This window comes from Macrotis lagotis, chromosome 8 (genome assembly GCF_037893015.1).
Source record: "Macrotis lagotis isolate mMagLag1 chromosome 8, bilby.v1.9.chrom.fasta, whole genome shotgun sequence".
NCBI classification, from domain to species: domain Eukaryota; kingdom Metazoa; phylum Chordata; class Mammalia; order Peramelemorphia; family Peramelidae; genus Macrotis; species Macrotis lagotis.
This window is the reverse complement of record NC_133665.1, coordinates 111,991,102-112,016,388: the sequence shown is the minus strand read 5'-3', so window position 1 is coordinate 112,016,388 and position 25,287 is coordinate 111,991,102. Positions and strand designations below refer to the sequence as shown.

At 40.0% G+C, this 25,287-nt stretch overlaps 1 protein-coding gene across 1 annotated transcript; it reads left to right on the top strand.

Moving 5' to 3' along the window:
- The first annotated feature begins 16,516 nt into the window (after positions 1–16,516).
- LOC141496104 (uncharacterized) lies at positions 16,517–24,932 on the top strand. Its single transcript, XM_074198239.1, has 4 exons — positions 16,517–16,976; positions 17,230–17,356; positions 20,364–20,516; positions 23,000–24,932. Exons 1-4 carry the CDS (start codon positions 16,965–16,967, stop codon positions 23,713–23,715), a joined length of 1,008 nt encoding a protein of 335 aa, XP_074054340.1. The 5' UTR covers positions 16,517–16,964; the 3' UTR covers positions 23,716–24,932.
- Positions 24,933–25,287: the final 355 nt, after the last annotated feature.

Genomic DNA, 25,287 nt, shown 5'->3' with positions numbered 1-25,287 from the left:
TTCCTTTCTTTCTTTCCTTCTGTCCCTTCCTTAACCCAACAAGAAATAATGTGGGGCCAGTAACCAAAATCGCATCACTTCTGATTACCCCCATCCCAAAATGGTATTGTATATAGAAACAGGCATCTAAAAATCAAATATTCCACTTGACCCTGCCCACCGCATACTCTCTCCTTAGTCATAAAGAATAAAAGATGGTGAGGCGGCTAGATGGATAGAGCACTGGCCTTGGAGTCAGGAGTACCTGAGTTCAAATCTGGCCTCAGACACTTAATAATTACCTAGCTGTGTGGCCTTGGCAAGCCACTTAACCCCACTGCCTTGCAAAATCTAAAAAAAAAAAAAAAGAAGAAGAAGAAAAGACAGTTGAATTTAGCTGACTTTAGCTCATCAGCCCAGTTGTTTAGTTATAGCTGTATTTTTCTCCCCTTTTCCCTATACTTAGCTGTCCTTTGTTTTCACCAAATTAGTTTGTAGCTCTTATTTCTTTGCTTGAACTTACTGTCTTCTTAAAAACTCACCTTCTTTACCTTTCTAAAAAACTTAATTTGTGAACTTTTTGCAATAACCTGTGGCCCTTGTACAGTATCTTGTGAATTAAAACGTAAGCCCTTTCTTTAAAAAAAAAAAGTTTAAGTCTCTTTCAGCTTTCTCTTCCCAGAAATATCTCCAAAGTCAAATCCTGAAGTCACTACCAAAGTGATCAAATCTGGCCCAGAGTCTACTCTCCATTTCTATGGTCTGATACCTCAATGGCCATGACTCTAGATGGGGCTTCTAGAAGGCAAGCATTACAAACTTGAGGTCAGGATAAATATGAGAAGCTAAGACACAGTCCGACAGAGAACCTGTGCCTCTTCCCATGAGTGACTTTTCCTGCTTGATTGGGAAGATGGAAAGGTTACTTTGGGGACATGACTAATTCTCCCATAGAAGACACAAGTAAAAAGATGGTTACCAGTCACTGAGCAATGAGTTTGGGGAGAGTTGAATATTTGATTTAATTCCAGGTTATTGACTCTCACTCTGCTTCACAAAATTCCTTTGTTTTAAATTTAGTCATTGACATTGGAGACCATTAGAAAGTAAGGTCCTAAAGGGAAAGAAACGGACTTTTTTTGCCTTTTTCTACCAACAAAAGCTCATTGACGGGCTGGTTTTAGCTTAGTAAATGGAACACTGATGGGAGCTTGTGAGCGGTTGGTTTAAATAAACTATTACCCCAACAGTACCAGGGACAAAGAGGGTAGCTTGAAAGGAATATTGGGGGTGGGCTGCAAAGAAATTGGCAAAAAAAAAAAATAGCTTGCAACACACTCTGGTTTTATCCAAAGAAAAAACATGATGATGAAAAAAAGTTATGTGAGGAAAAGAAATTTTAAAAAACATTTTCTAAAGTATAGCCCAATGGAAATTATTTTATAAAATGATATCATCCTTCTATTAAAAGAAGAAATGGGCTTGTTCTTTCCCTCTTTCCAGTAGTATTTTAATCCTGCAAACCTCAAAATATAGGCTTGGTATATATCATATTATTTTTATTATTATTATTATTACTATTAGAACTAATTGCATATATTTCCCATTTAATGAATTGAATTGCATTGTGTTATACGCAAATATATCTTTATGTGCAGATTTTTATGTTCTTTTCAATGACAAATAATATTAATGATCTAAGAATACACACATCAACAGTTTTGGATTAACATCACAAAGTACTTCCATAAACCAAAGTCGTGAGTGAATATTTTTTGCTTTAAATTAAATTTTATGGGATTCTGATTCCTCTTAGTCAAGAGGAATGGACTCAGTTGTCTCTAAGATTCCTTTAAAATCAAACACTTTTCAATGATTTATTCAATAAATACTTAATGAGCATTCATTATGTACAAAGTACTGTCAAGTAAGATACAGGCCCTGTGCTGAAAAAGTCACAGAATACAAACACAATAAAATAATTCATTTACAGATTGCAAGTGGATCAACAACAATAAGAAAATCTAATCCTGAAAAAGTAGATTAGAGATTATTTTGTAAATCTTTAAGGATCATATAAATAGGAGCTATTAATTATACTACCACCCCACCCACTTTTTAAAAGTTAATTTGAAATGTAACCCTAAAAATATGAAATAAAAATTTGAAAATATATTTAAAATACATAAATTAGAAGCTACGTATACCTACCAAACAGAAATTCCTACAGCCAAGGGGCCTCCCAAAAAACCACATTGGTTTGAATTCCTCCAAGTATGCTATGAGGTCCTGGGGGAAGAAGGGAGAACAGGAGAAGTTGGAGGAAAAGAATGAAACCAGGTAAAGGCAACCAGATTATGAGTACAAGACCATATTCCTTAAGGAGAGTATGGAAAAGGAAAAACCAAATGAACTGAAAATACAATATCAAAGGGGTTTTAGTAACCTTCAGAACAAAGAAATGATCCATAAGGTACTTTGGTGAGAGCTGTGTTGGATAGTAATTTGACATGTCCTATTTTGAATTTGTTCCCTTTAAAGTCAAAGTTAGCACCAGCTGCTGTCAGTTAAAGGAAATATCAAGATCAAAGGGAGAAGAATGTTAAAATATGTGCAATGAAAGGGTAAAAAGAGTGGACAAGGAACTTCTGGAAACTGATTTCAGTGTCAAAATAAAAAGCAAGAACTAACCAGGAAAAAAACCATAAAACTGATTCTTGAGACAAATTAAAGAAAGTCTTAAATATAAGTAGAGGAGTTTGGAATTTACATGGTAGGTAATGCAGAGCAACTGAAGGTTTTTGAACAAAGAGATTGTCTCCAAGCAAGAAACTTTGAAACCAGAAGAAAGGGAGATGAAAATTCTTGCAAATTATAAGATGTTATCTTATATTTCTCTCATACTTCTTTATCAGATTGTATGGGAGTCTTTTCTGTAAAACTCTAAAAAGCAGGACTAAAATATCTTGTAGCCATCTCTAACATTCCTAGAGATTAATTCTAGAATTCTTAGATATCTGAATATGGAGAACTTTTAATCACATAAAGTTGGATTTAAACAGTATAATTATATAATAAATAAAACATATAACATACTTTATATATTATATAATATATAATAATGAGAATATATACTATACAATAATATATAATAAATCATTTCTCCTACAGGGGCATCATGTAGAGATAATAGGAGTTTTAAACTAGAAGGTCTGAGTTCCCTTATAGTCCTCCATTTGTAATTCTCATTGCCACTGCCTCTCCCTCCATACTTCCTTGGATAACTCTAGTTAAGTTATATAACCTTTCCTTAGACATTTCAAATAAAATGGTCCATTCTTTTAATCATTGACTGGTCACTACCAAAAACAAGTGTCAACTAGCAAACTTGTTGACCACTACTCAGTCCCAAATCATAGATCCAGAGCCAACCACAAAGGGTACTTGTGCCCAGGAGGAGTGTTCTTGGAAAAAGAACAATAGAAAACCCTGGGCTATATATGTATATTGTGTGTGTGTGTGTGTGTGTGTGTGTGTGTGTGTGTGTGTGTGTGTGTGTGTGTGTGTGTGTGTGTGTGTGTGTGTGTCTCAGATCCCAGAACAGAGTTCTGGCTTCTAGTCACTTTGAAGCCTGTAGAGTATTACCAGCACAAGGATCCCAGACCAAAGAGAAATTTGCAGATCTGTTACTCTAAACCAGCAGAGTTCTCCAACAGTTCTATAGGCAATGTCTAGGAGCTAACTGCAGTTGCTCAGAACCAAACGCAAGTCAAGAATTAATTTGCCAGTGTTGATGGGATTTGGGAGAATAAGCTCAAGGGGAAAGCTAAACCAGTAAAGTGTACCATCTTGGTTAGCTAAGAGGCACTTGATTTAAATATCCATTTTCAAGAATATAAATTTGAGGGGCAGCTAGGTGGCACAGTGAATAGAGCACAGGCCCTGGAGTCAAGAGGACCTGAGTTCAAATGTGACCTCAGACACTTGATAACCCCATTGCCTTGCCAAAAAAACCCTAAGAATATAAATGTGATGCCATGATAAAAATTCTAATTTTTAATCACATTTTGATCCATCTGTACACAAAAACAAAGAAATAAAATTCCTAATCATTGAACAAAAATGAACTAAAGGTGCTTCACAGGAGAATCAAATGAGCCAATCAATGTTTAATGGAATGAGCCCTTTTATTTGGAATGTCTAAGGAAAGGAAGCATAGAGGGAGAGGCAGAGGTAACAAGAGTCAAAGATACAGAACTACAAGGGAACTCAGACCTTCTGTTCAACACTCCATTTTACAGATGAGAAAACTGAGTCCCTGGGAAGTTAAGTGCCTTTCCAAGATCATATTTCAGGTTGTTAAGTAGCATTTGCTTGAACTTTGTAATATTAGACACTCCAAATTATCAGATTTGGAATTGTGGTTATAGGTTTCATTTGACAAGAAAAGAAGACAACATTCTCTAATGCTAGTTGTAAAGTCTCGCAAATGAAAGTCAAATTTAAGTGTCGTTTCTGAAGTATTATAATCTGACTACTCTAAGATCATTCTTTTCAAATTATATTTTTAATTAAACTATATTTTTAATTAAGCAAAAATCTGTCTCCTACCTCTCCTCTACTGAAAAGAAAGAAAAAAAAATAAAGGCTTTAACAATTATGCATTATCTAGCAATACCATGTCCAAAAAAATGCATGCCTCAATCTGTCTTCTATCTCCATCATCTCTCTGTCAGGAGGTGAACAATGTTTTTAGCCTAAGTGCTCTGCAATCATGATTAGTCATTGCATTGATTATAACATACAGGTTTTTCAAAGTTGTTTGTTTTTACAAAGTATTATTATTGTATAAATTGTTCTCCTGGTCTCTCATTTCATTCTACATCAGTTCATACAAGTCTTCTTCAGTTTCTCCCTTCATTTCTTACAGTATATTAGTATCCCATTACATTCAATATTATAATTTATTCAGCCTTTTCCCAACTGTTGGCCAAGATAGCATAGCATTATATTTCTTTTTTAATTTTCATTTCTATTAGAAACTTAACAACTTTCAACAAACATGAACATTTCAAGAACCAAAGATCAGAAAAGAAAGTTATATATGAAACAAAACTTTTGTTAAGTTTGGTTTGTTTTTAAAATATATAGTAAATTAAAACAAGTTATTGTATACTGTATTAAAGAACAAGTCTTATATATCTGTGTCTCCTTAAATACCTTCTGCTCTTTTCCTCATTTTTTATTGTTTAATTGATGCAATTTCATTTCTTCCTTTTCGCATCAATTTCATTACATAGCAACTTCAAGAATTTTTTTTTTGGCCAGAAAATTGTTTCTAAACAGTGAAGGGGGTTGTAATCTGAGTCAATGGGACAAATGAAAACTCTTTCGGTGGATTGCCTGTTCTCCTAATGATCAAAATACTTATCACCCCAACATTGCCCTTTCTTACTATCCTGTGAATACAACTCAAATATCACCCTCCTCCATTGCCCATAGCTAAGCAATTACCCTCTGAACAGCAGTCATGTGTCCTCCCATCCAATACAGTACTAGGAGTCGAAGGGGAGAAGAAGGAAGACAAAACAGTCTCTCTCAACATTGGGAGGTTTGGGGTACCAATGGGGAAAGGACTATACACATATTAAACTGGTAATATTCTAAACCAGTAAGAGACTGAATCTATCAGGAATTACTTGAATATGTATTTTGTATATGTGTGTGTGTGTGTGTGTGTGTACATTTGTGTGTATATAAAGATAGATAGAGATAGAGATAGCGATAGCGATAGAGATAGAGATAGAGATAGAGATAGAGATAGAGATAGAGATAGAGATAGAGAGAGAGAGAGAGAGAGAGAGATAGATAGATATGTTGGGAGTCAGGGTCTCTAAGCTGTTTGACACAGTCACAGCAAGAAGACTCAATGCAGTCACACTGCCTGATGGAACAACATTTCCTTCTTCAATATATATATAGGGATTTCATATATATCAATATTTATAGGTTTATTATTGATTGCAATATTTACTCACCCTAATAGTGGAATAACTATAAAGGAAGGATTTCAGAAAAATTCCTTGAATAAAACAGATTGTAAACTCTATCCAAATTTAACAGGACTGCCTCTCCCTGAGGCATACAAAAGGCTTCAACATTATGAAATCTCTGGAAAACCCAGTGCTGGGAATTCCAAGGAGATGTCAGAATATATACAGGGAAAACAGATACGAGATGGGTCAGATAGAATTCCAGGAAAATTAATAGTTTTGTCCCCCCTTACCATACAGAGGAATATATGAAAAAGATGGTGAGAAAATAGTTAGTACAGGTGACCGATATGTGAACTCCAGCAGCCTTAGTTTCATGGGAAAGAATAAAAAAGTCACAGAAACTGTGATTTCTACCAATAAAGCCAGAAAGAAAAATAGGTTATTGTAAGAGTTAACGGATGGGTGGACAAGCATAAAGACCCTCACTATAGATTGTTAAGGAAGTGTATCGAAAAACATTACTTACACAAAAAAATATAAAAAACTTTCCATTAAAAGAATTGCTTAATTAATAACTTTAAATGAATTAACAATTATACAATGTAGTAATAAATAAGGTAACAGACAGGTTGAGGTCATCATGGTCTGAGTAGGGATAAGAAATCAATTAACTATATGATTATTAATTAAACTTGTAATCACATGATTAAAACTTGTAACTATATGAATTATATGATTGATGATGAAAATCATACACTTTTGTAACCAAGGAAATGATCTTAGCTTGCTTGCTTGAAATATACATGATTCTGAGATTATAAAAATAAATCCAAGCAGCTGACAGTCAGTCAACCTGCTCCTGCCTTTACCCCCTTGTTGACTCAACTCATTTTGCCGACTCTTCTATACCTCCTGTCAGGTTCCAAGGACCCCACGGAGGCTGGACCCCCATATATATATATTTTCCATGCCAAAAGAATTGTGATGAGTAAGGCAAAAGTGACTCACAGATAAAAGAGGTCTTTGAGATCATCCAGCCTACTATCCTTAATTTAAAATGAGGGAATGGAGTCAGAGAGGTGAAGAAACTTGCCTAGGGTTCCACAGTAAATAAATGGAAGAGTTAGGAAGCCTGGCTCCAAAAAACAATGGTTTTTCCAACTATTAAAACTGCAGAACCAATCCACATAGAATAAAGTGGTCAGAAAAGGATTCTTGGAAACGATTAGAAACAAGATCGTAGTATTTCCCTTCCTCCCAAAACCACCATCATCTCATTCTCCCACCCCAATTTCCCCTAGTTTTGAAGGGACTTTTCAGTTATATGATGACAACAAAGTAACACAAGTCCAAATGCTCAATGTGGTCCCTTTTACTGAGCAGTGATTCATAGGAGGAGTCTGACCCTGACTGCACCATAGAGAGACACCCCACCTCTAATCACCAAAGGTTCCCAAGGTCTCTAGGCCAGGTGAAATTCTTGTTTCATCCACCAGGAGTATTCCTTGCCAGACTTTATCTTCCCCAAGGTCACAGTGAAGTATCGATCAATATAAATAGTTGTATAATTTGCAACCATAAGCCCCTGGATAGAGCTTTCCTGATGTAGTGCCAACAGACTTTAGCCAGTGTTCCCCCATCTTCTACACCACAAGCCACCTGGATGGAATTGATAGAGACTAGGATACATTTTCAAGATTCTCTTTAGGGCTCTTTAGAGCCCTTGAACAACTGGGAGTGGTGAATTTTGAAAAGTATTTGGGGTTACCCCAAAGGATCCTCTCCTCCCCAATCTCCCCAGACATTGTGTCAGCAAAGATATTCTCACAGTGATATAAGTAATGACGTATTTGCAAAAAAAAAAAAGAATGCAGGAGAGGGAACTAGGTGGCACAGTGGATAGAGCACCAGCCCTGGAGTGAGGTGGACCTGAGTTCATGTCAGATCTTAGACAATTAATAATTGCCTAGCTGAGTGACCTTGGGCAAGTCACTTAACCCCATTGCCTTAAATAAATTAAAAAAATTTAAAAAGAGAATGCAGGCTACTATGATAACTCAGTTACTTGCTCCCTGGGTGACCTTGAACAAGTGATTTAATCTTTCTGGATCTCATTTTCCTCATCTATAAAATAATGACTTTGGATTAGATGAATGCTAAGGTCTCTTCTAGCTCTTAAACCTAGGAGACTTTTTGCTCTTGGAAGATGGTCGTCCATACTATGTTGATTGACATCTTGTTGGTTAGTCCTTCAGTCTGACTATTCATGACCCTCTGAACCATAATACCCCAGGGTCTTCTATTCTCAACTATATCCCAATTTCTATGTAAAGTCTGTCCATTGTTTCCATGGCACTATCTATCCATCTCATCTTCTGCTATCTCTTTTCCTTTTCCCTTAAATCTTTCCCAACATCAGGGTTTTTTCCAATGAGTTCCATTATGTAGCCAAGCATTTAAACTTCAGTTTCAATATTTAACCTTCCAGTGAATGGCCTGAATTAATTTGACTCCTTACTATCCAAGGTTCTTGTACAGTACCACAACTTGAAAATGTTCAGTTTTCCTTATAGTCCATAGACCTTTCCATAGAAGACAACAACCACGGGGCAGCTAGGTGACGCAGTGGATAGAGCATTGGCCCTGGAGTCAGGAGGACCTGAGTTTAAATCTGACCTCAGACACTTAGTAATTGCCTAGCTGTATGACTTTCGGCAAGTCACTCAAACCCCACTGCCTTAATTTAAAAAATAAAATAAAAAAGAAGACAATGACAACCAGAAGAAGCCCCATTCTTGAGACCTCTACTCCATTGTAATTGCATAATAAAAGCTATGACCTGATCTGGGTCTACCACCTTGTGACAGGATTAGGTATTGCAACCACCTCTAGTGAGCATCTCTTGCTCCCAGCATCAGCTCCTGATACTGAAATACTGTCCACTGAAATACTAACCCAGAGAGCAGAACCAAGAGAACATTGTATACATTTACAGCAACATTGGGAGTTGACCAACTATGACAGATATAGCTCCTCTCAGCAGGTCAGAGATCAGGGACAACCCTGGGATATCTGTTATAGGCAATGCTTTCCTCATCAAGAGGAAAACAAAAAAATACAACAGAATCTGAACAGAGATGCTATGTTCACTTTTTTTTTAAAACTTCTCTTATGTTTTTCCTCGCTATCTCACAGTTTTCTTTCTTTTTCCTTAGTCTTGACTCTTCTTCCACAAAATGATAATATATAAACATGTTAAACACAAACGTACATATACAACTTTTACTAGACAGTTTACGGAGGGGAAAGGGAAGGTGGTAGAAAAGATGTGTAATTTATAAATATGAAAATGAATGAATGTTGAAAAACTTTCATATGATTGGAAAAATAGCATTTTTTAAAAAAGAAATACCAACTCAGAGTTGAGTATCTCTGTAAGAGACTGTTGAAGGTCACAGGACCTTGCCCACGTACACCAATGGCCTACTTACCTGGGTGGGCTTTCTGGATCTTCCCATCTGTTCCCTATGTTTTTGGCACTTCCTGGAACATTGTGCACACTGGAGTTTTGACTTGTAATTAGAGAATGCCTTGGGATTAGGAGTAAAAAAGGGTATTTAAGCACTTGCTTGGGGTTGAATAAATGGAGAACTTGCCATCTTTGCCTCCCGCCTCTAATAATCACCTGAGAACTCGACTACAGCTGGACTGAGTCAAATCATAGGTTTTGAGTAAAGGATACAGTTAGCCAGTAGGCACACAATATATCTCTCCCCCAGAAAATCTATCAATCTGTGATCAATTGAACTAAGAGCCAGTGAATATGGGGAGAAAGTAGAACAAGGATTACTGCTCTCCCTTTCACTCCAATCCCCAGGTCTGTTTCTGAAAGAAAAGGATATTTAGAAGAAACCAGGGGAATCCAACAGTTAAAGGGATATTAGAAATTATCTTCTGAAATAGAACAAAGCCTACAGTGGTGCAAAGTGGTGATGATTAGAGGCAGTAAGGCTTTCAAAGACTCTTCCTGATCTGGGTTGATCCTCTACATCCCTCAATCTTGATGTTTTTCTCTCTCCCCAGTGATTGCTGCCACAATCCCCAGTACTACCCATAGACTGTCCTAGTTCCTCATCCACAAAGTGATAATATATAAATATGTTAAACATAAATGTACAATATACAACTTCCACTAGACTGTTTACCACTGAGGGGAGTGGGAGGGGGGAAAGGAGGGTGGTAGAAAAATGTGTAAATTATAAACATGAAAATGAATGTTGAAAAACTACTGGAAATATAAACTAAAAAATAAAATATCAATTAAAAAAAAGAAGTGCAAGTCCTCTGTCAACAAACATAAGGCTGTTTCCTTTAATATCATTCTGCTCTTCAGTCAATGAATCCAAATAAGTATAGTCTTAAACACTGTGACGTTACATAATAGGCCTGACTTCTCCAAGTTCTTAGTCTTAGATTAAGACAAAAAGCACTTAAAAAGAGTGTCTCAGAAGAATTGGTTAAATTCTTCTGTACTTTATGGAAATAGGTTTTATTGTTTTATACTTTCAAATATGTTGTTGATATTGTTGTATATCTTTTGTATCAAAGACCAAAGACATCATGATGAGTGATGTCTTAACTCACACAAGTTGAATTTAAACAAGGACTGCTGATGGTTGGGGATGTAGCAAAGGACCTTGACATGTTCAATGTTAATCAGGCTCTATAAGCATTCTCCTACTTCAAATACCTTCATGACCACTGGAACAAATTGTTCCCATGGCCCATTTTGCTGGGTGCTGTCTTCACATGCTTAAATAGACATTCACCTAATTTCCTGATGGTTTTAAGGTCTGTCAACCTCATCCTAGTTTAGCCTGTCCATTCAGTTGGGTGACAGGTGGACATAAGCAGTCCTGAAAAGGGCTTAGCAAGTCTTCATGCCAGTCGTTAGATCTTCCTAAATACTCCATACACCCCAATTTCAAACATAAGGGAAAGGCATAAATATATACAAAGAAGTGTCAAGTTAGCATGCAGCACTACTTTGCATAGCTCAACCTCACTAAAATACAACTCATGTGTAAGACATCACCTTAAAGATATGATTGGACCTCTTCAAAAACTAAGGAGGGGAGCAGCTAGGTGGTGTAGTGGATACAGCACTGGCCTTGGAGTCAGTAGTACCTGGGTTCAAATCCGGTCTCAAACACTTAATAATTGCCTAGCTGCCTTGGGCAAGCCACTTAACCCCATTTGCCTTGCAAAAAAAAAAAAAAAACTAAGGAGGTACCACAACAGCTATTCCTGGCCCTTTAAATGCCCCTGCCCTGAGACAAATTTCTTTACCTTTAAGAAATTCCCAACCCTGGATCAAAGTTCATTACCCACCCTAGTTATGGCTCTGATGTTTCCTGTTTCTGACCACCAAGTCTTTACTTCCTAAGCTAAAATCCCCAGTTTTTTCAACTTATGCTTTCAAGTCTTCCCCATCCATCCATCCTGGCTGTCACCTTCTCATGGACTTGCTCCAATTTATCAATTTCCTTCCTACTCCCTCTCTCCTTGACCTTAAGCTCTTCCTATCACATTCACTGACAGCCTTGGATCACCCGGGTCAAAGAATGAGGCTTAAAAAAACAAGAACCACCAAGTAAATCTTGCTTCTCACAGATTCAGATTTTATACATTCAGATTTACACATTTACACATAGTCCTTTTATTCATCTCACCAAGGATATCTAAAAAATGCTATTTGAATGTATATAGATATTCAAAATATCTCTTTACATCAATCCCCCACATAATCAGAGCTGGAAGGGAGCTCAGAAGACATTGTGTCTAATCCTTTAATTTTACAAAGGAAGAAACTGAGTCCCAAACATGGTCAGTCATTTGCTCAAAATTATACAGGTAGCAAGTAACCAAAGGAGGATTTAAACCTGTTTTCCAACTCTAAATCCAATTTTTTCCCTCTCCATCAGTCATTCCCCCCCTTTCTATTCCCATTAACAGTAATTTAGTCATTTTGATACTTCCTTCTCCAATTATATCACAACCCTTCCACATTTTAATTGATCATTTCTTCTCTTTATTGAAACAGCAAGTGTCTATTAATTCCAAATCTAATTAATCTCCTCTTGGAGTTAGTGACCCACTATGCCAAAGAACAGATTGAAAATAATTCTATCATTCTGTAGTATTATTTGTCTTTTTTAATATACAACACACTGTCATTTCCCAGTATGTCATCTAAAAATGCCACCAAAAAAGTCAATTGGGACAAAGAAAATCAAAGCAACCACATCTAACAGCATATGAAACATTTCTCACCCAGAGTAACCCACTTCTTTTGTGAGAGAAGAAATACATCCATCTTCTATTCTCTGAAACCAACTATTGCTCAATGCAATATTTCAGAGTTCCATTGCTGTCTTGAGGTTTCTAAATCTATATTATTGTAGTCATTGTGTTTTTCTTTTGATCTTGCTTTTTTTCCTTCTGTTATTGACCAAGCTGAGCAGGGCATAAGAAAGTGAAGTTCAGCCAAATGTTCCTCTGAATCACCTGTCTCCCCTGGAGAAGCCTCAGACTTCCTTGTGTTTCCCTTTACTTATGATGGCTTCCTATTACCTTAAGAATAAAAATATAGACTCTCCAACTTGGGATTCACAGCTAATTTTTTGTTCTCTATCCCTAGCATTCCATCTGCCACCTCCATGGCTTTGACCCTTCTTCCTCACCTCAACTATTTGAAATACCTTGGGGCTCTTTTCCTCTGTAAAGAAACTGATCTTTCCTATTCTCCAACCTTCCCCAAATGATCCTGGTTTTGCTTATCTTGTACATGGGATCATAGGTTTAGAGCTGAATTTAATCTTAGAAACCATCTAGTAGTAGTAATATAAATTTGAAGCTTAAAAAAACCTAGAGAGATCATTTGATCCAATCTACTTTTTCAGATGAAGAAACTGAAGTGAAACAACATACCAAGTCTCACAGGTAGCTGAAAATAGAGTATAAGAGATTAGTTCATGTTTGTCAGTGTACCCTTACAATCTCAGTAATCTTTGAATTCTCATTGAGGAAACTCCCTCAAACAATGTAGATGGGCACCTGCTCTACACTTTTTTCTTAGAATTATGTGAGGCATTGAGAGATTAAACCAGTCTGTGTGACAAGCAGGATTTACATTCAGGTCTTCCTGACTCTGAAGTCATCTTTCTATCTGTTCTACCACAGTGCCACTAGAAATGATGTTTGTCCTTCATTCTTGAAGACCACGATTCCATGACAAGTACATGGATTGGATTTGAGTGAGGGGGATGCTGTACTAAGACACCAATCTCACTTTCTCCTCTAGAGCCATCTGGATTCAATGGCCAGATATGAATCAGGATGGCTGGGGACGTCCTGGAGGAGAGGCAATCAAGGTTAAATGACTTGCCCAGGGTTACACAGCTAGTAAGTAATAAGTGTCTGATACTGTATTTGAACTCCTGTCCTCTTGACTCCAAGGGCAGTGCTCTATGCACTGTTCGACCTAGCTGCCTACATCTCTAGAAATATGAAATAATCAATGGTTGTTGAATTAGATTAGACATTTCATATAAGTATCCCCCTATTTCATTAGTTTCTCTTAATGGATGATCTCTGCGAGTTGCCATGTCCCAAACAAGGACTCTCCAAACTTAGCTGGTATTTAGAAAGCAAAGCTGTTCATTACCAGGTGAATGCTCAAAACTTTTCCAATATAGTAGGACCTTCTGGAGTTTGCCAATTCTTCTCTGGTATAGTCTCTTAGAACCAAGAGACATCAGCTCATAAATTAGTTCAATTTCAATTCAGTCAAATAAAATGATAAGCATTAGGTGACATAAAAAGATAAAACAAGACAATTTCTCCTCTAAAGGATTTTGTATTCTAATTAAAGAAGCCTCTAAACTGGTCTCTCCTTCTAATGAGTTTGGCTGTCTAATAAAGACTTATTACATTCTTAAATGGATGGATGGAGCTTGTTTTTTATTTAATTAATTTTTATTTTTTCCCTTGGGGGTAAGAGAGAGTTGTCATGGAGCTTCCAAAAAAGAAAGAAAAGAGCAGATTGTTAAAGTTTATTTTTTAAAATGCTTAGAAGAAAATAGGTCAGAAGGAAATAATCAGGTCAACTATGAAAGTTTCATGTTAAACTCTGTATGTACTTCCAAGGAAAAGCAAACTATATGTAATAGAGATTCTTCTTTAGCACATAATTTTTTTAAGGAACACTGATACAAAAAAAAAAATAAAATTCATTGCCTGTCTTCAAGGAGTTTATGTTCTAATAATGGGAAAAAAAACACATAAAAGGAAACTAAAAGGGATGAAAGCAGAAAAGATACCCATGGTAGGGGCATTAGAGAAAAGTATGGAAGAGCACAACAGGGTGGGAAAGGAAAACCATATACTAATATGCTAATACTTCTATCCAAATTAAATCTGCATTCCAACTCTCCAAAAAGAAAAAAGAAAAAGAAAGATGGAATTTCATGCCAAATATATATTTTTGTTCTAACTTGGTTTTACAAATTATGTTCAGGATCCAGCTGGATGGAGAGCACTTATAATTATTTATGTAATTCTATCTAAGTCAAGCTGAAAACTATAAATTTACTTGAAATAATTGAATTCAAAAAATAGAAAGGAAACTTATATGATTTACAATATTCATCTCTTCATCCCTTTGCCCTTACTCTTACTACCCAGAATCCAAAGATAAAATAGATAAAAGGAAGTTGAAGAGAAGGAATGTTTGTGGCTAGACTGCCTCCATTACTACTGAGCAATTCTTTCCTTCAACTTTCTGCCCTTTCCTCCTCCTCTCAGAATTATATAAAGTAATCATAGTAGCTGACATTTCTGGAATGTCATAAATTTGTAAAGTTCCGACTTTCATTACCTCATTCAAGTATTCTAATACTGTGAGGTATTATTATACCAAATTTATATGAGGGTTATCCCTCATACAGAGCATGAAGCTGTTGCGTGACTCAAAGGAGAGCGGAATAACCCTCTCTAGCCTCTTCTCCTCCCCTCTCTTCTCCAAAGGAGGCTTTAATTCCTTCCAGGATGGAAAACAAGAGGTTGCTCTCCTCAGAGAGAAGGGCCACTGGGCTAGTTATATCTATCAGCTTTCCTAAATATTAGTGGTCTAAGGGAGGTAATTTTCAGATTAACCTAACTTTTTAATCACTGTTTAATTATGGGGAAGTGAGAGCTCAAACTTTATGTTCAGGTTTGATCCCTTTCCCATCAAATGCCAGTTCTACAATGTACACATGGAGGAAGCAGCCAAGAAACTCATTTATCCAATTTGATATCAAACACAAATCAAGGGACATGTACAACCTGTACACGTCTGCCTTGAAAAAATCTTTTAAAAAGTATATATAATGTGTATCAGACTATTCTCTGCCATGGGAAAGAAGAGGAAAGGGAGGTAGAAAATGTGGAACTCAAAATTGCTTTAAAAATGACTGATGAAAACTATCATTAAGGTGATTTAAAAAAAAAATTTAAAGAAAGAGAATTGGGAGAAAGAGAACTTAGCCGGGTCCTGGGTCTCAGTCAAGGGGAAGCTCCCCAAAATCTCAAGTGTAGCAAGCAGGAGATGTGGTGGGCTTTGTCGCCCATCTTTTCTTCTCCAGTGTGGGGGCCAGGGGCGCCACGGGGAGACCCTTGAGCTCCAAGAGGAGGGAAGCTCCCCTCTCTCCCGCTCCACCCTTGGAAGGGGCTGTTGTGAGGGGAGTGCTGCAGGCTGGCATCACCTGGTGTCCCCGAGCCCCACAGCCTTGTCTCACTGATGAGTGCCAGGGGTGGAGTGGGCCAGGGGCTGGGGAGGACAGTTAAGCACTTGTATCGGGGTCAGTAAAGGGAGACTTTGCCGTCAGTCATCCTCGTCAGTCAGTCATCCTCGTCAGTCAGTCATCCTCGTCAGTCAGTCATCCTCGTCAGTCACTCGTCCTCGTCAGTCACTCGTCCTCGTCAGTCAGTCATCCTCGTCAGTCACTCATCCTCGTCAGTCACTCATCCTCGTCAGTCAGTCATCCTCGTCAGTCAGTCATCCTCGTCAGTCACTCATCCTCGTCAGTCACTCATCCTCGTCAGTCACTCATCCTCGTCAGTCACTCATCCTCGTCAGTCACTCATCCTCGTCAGTCACTCATCCTCGTCAGTCACTCATCCTCGTCAGTCATCCCTGGCTCCGCCCCTTCACCTCTGACCCGGGTAAGGCTAAGCTGCCCGCAGCATCGAAGGCATCCTGAGGCGCGGGTCGCGCTGGGCACTGCCCGCCGTGAGGAGAGTCCCCTACCCACGGCCTGGGGGCAGGACCCAGCTCGGGGGGCGCCGCGCAGCGCGAGGCCCGGGCCGGAGCGGGGGGACTGAGGACAGGGACCGCCGGAGCCCAGGCCCGGAGCCCGCGGCGGGACAGCGGGACAGCGGGGCAGAGAGGCGGCCGGGCGGCCGGGCTCCGTCCCGGCATCCCCCGGGCGTGGGCCCCGCCCCTCGCCCAGTGCGCAGCCGCGCCCCGGACCCTGGCCCGGCTCACCGCCACTTCCGGAAGTGATGGCGCCTCGGCTCTGGAGTCCGGACGCCCCGAGTTCAAGTGCGCACTCACGACGTGTAGCTGTCGTGTGACCTTGGGCGAGTCACTTAGTCCTGTTGCCTTGCGGAAAAAAAAACACAATTTTTAAAAAAAGCAGACTGAGCTTTAAAACGGATTGCGCATGCGCTTTTCTTGCAGCGGCACCTCGGAGACCCCCCCCCCCCCACCCGGGCCTCGGCCTTTGCCTTCTGTTAGGCCCCGGCAGAGCCGCGGCGCCAGGGAGTCCCGCCGCCGGCCCCCAGGGGGTGCTGTGGAGGAGGCGCCACGAAGGGGCGGCGTGCGCGGGCCCGAGGAGGGGCGGGGCCCGGGCGGCGCGCGCCCGACGGAGCCGGAAGGAGGCGGCCATGGCCGCCCGGGTAAGAGCCGCCGCGCGAGGCCCCGGGGCGCGGGGGAGGGGAGAAGGCGCCGCGTCACGTGGCCCTCGCCAGGTGCCGCCGCCCCGGGATTCAAAGGCCAGCAAAAAGTGGTGGGAAACGAGCTTTACCCGAAAATGGGGAAAAAATTAGGGAAAACCAGCCAAGGGGGGCGGGGCCCGGGGGCGGGGCCCGGGGTGCCTGGGGGCGGGGCCCGGGGGGACTCACACCACACCTGTCCGGCTCGCGCCTCCAGGGCCCCGTGACCTTTGACGAGGTGACCCCGTACTTCACGGAGCAGGAGTGGGGGAGCCTGCGGCAGTGGCAGAAGGAGCTGTACAAGCACGTGGTGCGGGCCAACTACGAGACCCTGCTGTCGCTGGGTGAGCGCGAGAGGGCCCAGGGGCCTGCATGCATCCAGTCTTCTTTTTAGAAAGTTGTATGAGGGGTGGCTAGGGCCCCGGCCCCGGAGGCAGGAGGACCTGAGTTCAAATGCGGCCTCAGGCACTCAATAATGACCGAGCTGTGTGGCCTTGGGCAAGCCACTTAACCCCATTGCCTTGCAAAAACCTAAAAAAAAAAAATGTGTGTGTGTGTGTGTGTATGGTACAAATTTTTTGCTTTGGTATAAATACTTGGACTTCAATGAGTGTGCAGATAGAGTTTGATAAAAAATTTAATTCAAAAGATGCTTTTGTGAGTAACTCTTTGTATAAGCCAGAAGAAGGAGCCTCCCCTCAAATGATCATCCCATGTTTAGATCCTCCACTGGCAGTTCTCAGAAACTCAGGAGTGCTTGGACTTTAATGAGGATAGAAGACAAAATTCAATTCGAGTCATTTACTTTTCTTTTTTCAAAGTTCATTGTCTTTAAAATATTGCCGTTATTGTACAGATGGTGCTCTTGTTTCTGCTTATTTCACTTTGCATCGGTTCATATAATTTCTAGCTTCTTCATCATTTCATAAAGCCCAACAGAATTCTATCATCAAGTCATTTACAAAGTAGGTACTAGGTACCAGGTGCCAGGAATGTAAAAATAAAAATAAAACAGTAACACAATAGCAACCAAAACCATTTAGTTGAGACAAATCACCTAGAAATTGAGGGGTTTATTCAGTGTATGCACTCAGCCTGTGACACCATGCTCCCTCAGGTCTATGACCATAGCCAATAGCCTCTTCTGTATTTATCACTGGTGTCTGTGTCCTCAGCCTAGCTAACAGTAACCTCCCCAGGACTGAAATAGTGAGTGGTATTCTCAGTTTCCTCACTGAATCTGATTTCATGGTTAACATCTGCTTCATTTCAGTCTAACAAGTATCTAATAAATGCCTGCTAACATTGAAAGATGCCTCAAATTTTCCTGCTGGCTTTTTATCCTGTGGTTCTTTTTGCAGCTTTGATTCTGCTATACCATTTTGAACAGTAGATCATGAAAAAGTCTTCTCTAAGCACACCCAACAAGGATTCCAGAGACTCTTAGTATCTGCCTATATACCAGAGTATCATTAACCTCTTTAATCCATCTATTAGAATTTTTTTTTCTGTACCCACTCTGTGAAAGTTACTTAAACTTCTCGAAAGAATAAAACTCATAAGAAAATACCTGTTGACCCTCAAGGAACTTGTTCTTTATGGAATTGTAATAGTGACACAAGAAGTTTTGTTTTAAGTCAGTATAGCAATGTAATATGTTAAAAGGCAATGAATGATTGGTTGCAAGGCATGCTCTTAAGAGTCAAAGGAAGAAGAAACCACTGAGGGCTGGAATGAGGTTGAAAAGGTTTAAAGAGAACAGTCATCAAAGTAGTTCAAAACAAAGATCTAAATGAAAGTTACAGAATAAATAGAATTGTGAAATCAGTAATTGCTGATAAATTTAACTGTAAAATACTTATAAGTGACCTTCCTAGAAAATTTTTAAACAGAGTCATTTGGATAGAAAACAGGTTTGAAGAAGTTAAGACCAAAAGCTGAATCACTACAAGCTCTGTTCACCAGATTCTCCATCTCATAATCAGCACCATCCAACATTCAAAACCCAAGTTTTTTCACTTTTTACTACCCACTTAAGAGACTTTTTTATTCAGCTAATGGTTATAAGTGCCTAGTACTCATTTGGACATTTTATACTAGATGGTAGTATAGAAACTAACCAGCCTTCTGATCTTAAGGATCCTGCCTTCTACTGGAAGGAACAGTATGTACATGGAAAATCACATACAAATAATTTCTGAATCAGGAGAGTCCTCTTATAGGTGGAGATCATCTTAGAGCTGCAGTTTGAAGACAGATAGCATGCTAAGAAGGAAGAGAGGAAAGGAAGACAGGAGATGCAGGGTGATGTACAAGCAGTAGCATGCTGTCTTCTTTGTCTAGAGTTTAGACTGAATGAAAGGAAACCTAGTGTGATGAGCCTGAAAAGATAGGCCAGAGGCAGATCGTGTAGGAATTGAAAAGCCAGGGCTGTTTTATTGATCCTGTGGGCAAAAGCAGGAGAGTAGCATGGTCAGACTTGTCTGTGCTTTAGGAATAAATACGGTGGCCACCAGGAAGATAGATTAAAGATGGGAAAGACAAGAGCAGAAGACAGATGAGAGTGATTATTGCATTTTATAAGAGTCAGTGAGGGGGTGGCTAAGTGGCAAAGTGGATAAAGCACCAACCCTGGAGTCAGGAATACCTGGGTTCAAATCTGGTCTCAGACACTTAATAATTACCTGGCTGTGTGGCCTTGGGCAAGCCACTTAACCCTGTTTGCCTTGCAAAAAACCTAAAAAAAACAAAAAAAAAAGTTTCCAAGTCCACTGAAATTCCTTGTTTAGAAGATTATGAGGATATGAGAGTTTTTATAAGTTGACATACATTCCTAAAAAAAAATATGTGACATACATTATTTACAGAATAAAAGCTTAGTTTTGAAGTGTCTTTATTTAAATCATTCAGTTCTAAGAATATGGTCTATCCATTCACTCTGAAAGGTAATAGAAATTTGTTCCAAGAAAGCTATAGAAAATTTCTTCAAACGTCAGTAGCTTTCAAACTCTTGTGATGTGATGCCTCGTCTCTTGACAACCCAGAACATTATGAGTCCACTCAAATAGCTCTCAAGGAATTCTCAAACCAAAAATTATTTGAGTTTACTTTATTACGGGTTATATATCATATAATGATATTTTGAGGATGAAAATGGGGAGATATGAAACAAATTATGGGTGGCTTAGGACCATATACATTAAGCCTAACTGCTACAGTGTGAATAGTTATATTCTTCTTTATAGCACACCAGGACTCATGTATTTTTGCATAGGTTGGCCCTACAGTTTGTGTATCTAAGGTAATCTTTTAAAAATTAAACATAATTCCTTCTTTGTGACCTCTATATAGGCTATGACATTCCCAAGCCAGACTTGATCACTTGGATTGAACAGGGGGAAGAACTTTTCATCAGAGAACAGGGAGACTCAAAAGACTTGGCATTTGGCTCCAGAGCTGAAGAGCATCTTGATTTGAAACACACCAAGATACAGCTACTTTGTGGTGAGTGAAAAAGAATGATAATAATTAAACCAGAAAAGTACATTCCGTTTTTCCTAACTGGGAAAATTTAAATCTTCTTAATGTTGAACTGAGCCAGGGTTTGGTGTCTGCACTGGATAGGATTCAGAGGAGTGAAAAGAGATTCTAGGCACAAAATCCAAAACAAACTTTACTGTCATATAGGAGTCTTCACTCCATTCTTCAGGATCCCTGAAGTTCTGGATTTAAAAAAAAAAGCAAAACCTTTCATGAGTCAGGTCTTTCATGTGCAATATCTTTAGGGGAGAGGTTTCATTTTTGGCTATTGATTTCCAATGAGTTGAGTCAGGAATGCTATTGATGATAAGGTCTAAAATTTTGTCCCAGGATGAAGAAAAGTAAGATTGAAGGGTTCTTGGGAGGTGAAGAATTTAATGAGATTCCTACCATCTCTTTTACTTAAGTAAAAGACATAAAATAGGCAGGGAATCCCAAAATATGGTCAAGATTCTATCTCTCATAGGAAACAAATTTGAACCCTTATCTGATTTCCTCTCCTGGGGATAGTTCTACCCCTTCTAGTAGCCAAAGTTTTCTAGAGACATGTGTCAAAGCTCATCAGGATCTGAAAGAGAGGAGTGGAGTGGGAACCAAAACTGATAATCCTAACCCAGAAGCATTGTCCCTTCTGAATTTGAGAAAACTGACTAAATGGCTCCCTTCCAGATCTTTCTCTCCAGTGAATTTTAGAGAGGCAGTTGTCCCCACTGCTCTAACTACCTAGGCAGCCAGGTGGCACAGCGGATGGAGCCTTGGATCTGGAGTCAGGAGGAAGCGGGGTCATTCAACCCTCAGACACTCATTCATTGTATGACCCTGGGCAAGTCATTTAACCACCATTTATCTCTTTCTTCATCCATAAATAAGGTTCATAGTAGTTCTACCTCCCAGGGTTGTTGTGAGGATCAAATGGGATCTGTATAAAGCCCTAAGCACAGGGTCTGACAGCAGAGGTACTCTTAACTCCCAGCTATTACTACTGTTACCATGGCCACCCACAAGTTGTACAACTCTTAAGTTTGTTCACTCACATGTAAAATGAGGAAATCTAAATGCAAAGCATTTATATTCGTGACTTCACAGGACTGTTGTAAAGGTCTTGTGCTTAAAGGGTCATTGTTATGTTAGCTATTACAGATTAATTGTAAGGAAGTTGGATTAAACCTATAAAACAATACCTTAGCATTTCATCATTTGTTGTTATAAACATTAGTTAAACTCATTTGCCCATCAGAGATCATGGGAAAATCAATCCATTTTTGAAGAATTGGAATTCCCAGTGCTCATTTTTTTCTGCTTCCACCTCCTGGAGATCCATTATACCAATTCAATCCAATACCATTGCTTCTTCCTGGAAACTTTGAATGTAATGGTGAAATTCAAAGAGTAATGATGTCCTTAATTATCTCAAAGACCTCTGTGAAAATTCTCTCAAGAAGTGGCTAGGTGGCACAGTGGATAGAGCACTGGCCCTAGAGTCAGGAGTACCTGAGTTCAAATGTGGCCTCAGACACTTAATAATTACCTAGCTGTGTGGCCTTGGGCAAGTCACTTAACCCCATTTGCCTTGCAAAAAAAAAAGTTCTCTCTAGGCATTTCTCCTCCACACCTGCCTGGCTCCATGGGGGGGAGGGGGGAGGAAGAGAATTAATGGACTAACAAAAGTTTTAATGTCATTTGACAAGGTATTCGAGACCTTAGTCGTGATGGTGATGAAGATGGTGACAATGTTTGTCCTTCCTTGCCAAAAGCCAGGATATGAAGTTAAGTGGTTTTGAATGAGGGAATCCTGAGGTTTGCAGCTCCAGTTTCATCCAGTCTAAGCAGTCTAATTCTATTCCATTGCACTAATTAAGAAATGAATTTAGGGGAGCAGTGATTGCCTTTCTGACAGCATAGCACAGGCCAGGCCAAAGAGTCACTCCTGGGACAAAGCCCTGGAGTGGTAAAATGAGTTCAGCAGACATTATTGCTTTATAAATATAAAGCCTTTTAGGATTGAGTGTGCAGGGTGCCATTTGGTCCACATGGTGTTTTGCATGTGAGGCTCAGAGGAGTCCCACAGCTGATACATGTCAGAGCTAGGGCCCAGATGTCTTATTCCAAATCTAGCATCTCCTCCCAGACAGTCTGCAGCAGTGTTGGGCTTCATCCTGAGCAGACCCCAAAGGTAAATAAGACATGTTCCCTGCTGTTGGAAGAAGTGCACTGACCTGAATGCAAGAAAGATCTGGGTTCAAATCTTAATAAGTTTTCTGCATGACTATAGTCTCACATAAGAGTTGCCATTCATAAAGAGGGGTTGCTTAATCTCCCAGCATTGTCATGGGGAACAAATAAGATAAAGTATGGGAAGCACACCACAACACTTCGAATGCCCTGGTTGCAGTTGTGGTCACCACCGAGTCACCCCATGAGGACTGACTGGCTCTTTTTCATTTCAGGAGATTCTGGATCTTCAAGTTCAAGACAACAGGAAAGTCTTGTTCCTAGCCCTCCAAACCAGAAGCGGGCTGAGCCCCTAGCCTTTCACTGCAGTGAGTGCAGCAAGGGCTTTACCCATAAGGCTCAGTTAACTAAACACTTCAGGATTCACCGACGAGAGAAGCATTTCTGGTGCACAGAGTGCCACAAGAACTTTGCTGGAAAATACGAATTACTCCGGCACCAGCTTCTGCACACTGGAGAAAGGCCTTTCCAGTGCTCTAAATGTGACAGGAGATTCCGCCAAAAGGGGCATCTGCTGCGGCACCAGCGCCTGCACACTGGTGAGAGGCCCTTCCGGTGCCCCGAATGTGACGAGTGCTTCAGGCTCAAAGCTGACATGAAGGCCCACCAGCGCCAGCACAGAGGAGAGAAACCCTTCTCCTGCAGTGACTGCGGAAAGAGTTTCACCAAACATTGTTATCTCACTGAGCACATCCGCCTGCACACTGGAGAGAGGCCTTTCCAGTGTCCCGAGTGTGGCAAAAACTTTCGAATGAAAGCAGACATGAGAGTCCACCAGCGAAGACACGTCAGGGCCAGGTCCTTCTGCTGCAGTGAGTGCGACAAGGCATTCCCCAAGCAGTCAAAGCTGGCAGCCCACGTGAAGGTGCACACGAAGAAGCAGCACTACAGAGCTCTGCTGTTTGGTCTGATGGACCTTGACTGGGGTTGAGGCAGAAGCACAACATGCAAGGTGGGATTATCAAGTAGACTTAGAGGCAGTGTGACAGTTGGAAGGGACTCTTATCTACTACCACTACACTATTCTTAGATTGACCTGGAATCACATCCCAAACATGCAGTTATAGTTCTGTGTGAAGGAAACTGTTCTTTGGAACCCCATCTACATAGCATCACTTCAGTTGTTCTGAGTAAAGTCTGTCTGATTATGTGTGACCAAACTGGGAATTGCTGTCTTGGTTCAAAAATAAGGTAACACTAAGAAGTGAAGGGGATGGTGTTCTTGGCCAACGAGAAAGAGGTTATCAACATGATCTCACTCTTTGTAATAACCCAGAAAGTTAGGTCTGAAAGACTGAGAGACAACCTTGAATAAGCTTAAGCAAGGAATAATCAATATGACATGACACGTGGAAATCTTCCCCTGCCCCCACCACCACCACCACTAACTCAAACATGAATGGGTACAGCTCCTACTCTGCTGGACACTGATTGAAGAGCCTGTAAAATGTAAAAAAAAACCTACTGTAGTTGAGGACTTTGGTGTTTCCTTGGTGCCCTTTGCCCCTCCCAGTCTGAGAATCATATGCTGTCTCCCTGAGTTATATAGAGCTTTCTGAGGGAGGAGACACAGTCAGCACTCGGTCAGTCTGATGACTAAGATGCCTTAAATACAGTGGCTGGAGCACTTCCAAAGAAACATGACCACAGATGAATGTAGACAAATCTATCTCAGTGGTTCCCGTGGACTTGAGAGCTCTGAAGACATCAGTTAACATTGTCAAAATTTACCTGAAAAGCCTGCATATTGTATTTTGAGCTGGCTTGGGAAGATAGGTGAGAAGCATCTGAGGCGAGGGAAAGGCAGTGCCTGCAGGTACTTGTCAGGACCAACTTCAGCTGGAGAAAATGGAGACCTAAAAAAACAAAAACAAAAAGAAGGGGGGCTAGGTGGCATAGTGGATAAAGCACCGGCCTTGGACTCAGGAGTACCTAGGTTCAAATCCGTCTCAGACACTTAATAATTACCTGGCTGTGTGGCCTTGGGCAAGCCACTTAACCCCATTTGCCTTGCAAAAACCTAAAAAAAAAAAAAACAACGAAAATTGAGAGCAATAGTAAGGGTTTTGTAGTGGGAGGAGGGCTCAGGAGGTTAAATTCGATATAGAGACCCTGGAAGGAGTCAAATAAAGTATTTTTGAAGTCAAAGGGTTTAAATTGCTCTCCACATTTATTAGTTCTGGAACCATGAGCATGTTTTTTAGCTCAGAACATCAGTTTCTGTTATATAATATGTAGATAATACTAATAGATATACCTCACAGTTTCTGTAAACTCGAACTAAACTACACCTAGAAAGCACTTTAGAAACCTTAAAGCACTATCTATTTTGTTAACTTGTCTGAATTCTCCACTGTGAATCTTCAACCCAGTGACCCTTACTGAGGGCGTCATCCCACAACTTGTGTCTTTAGACTCACAAATCTTAATGTTTCAGATTCCAGAATGAGGAATAATGATTCCTGGGAATTTGTCAGGGATCCATGAAACCATGAGTCATTCT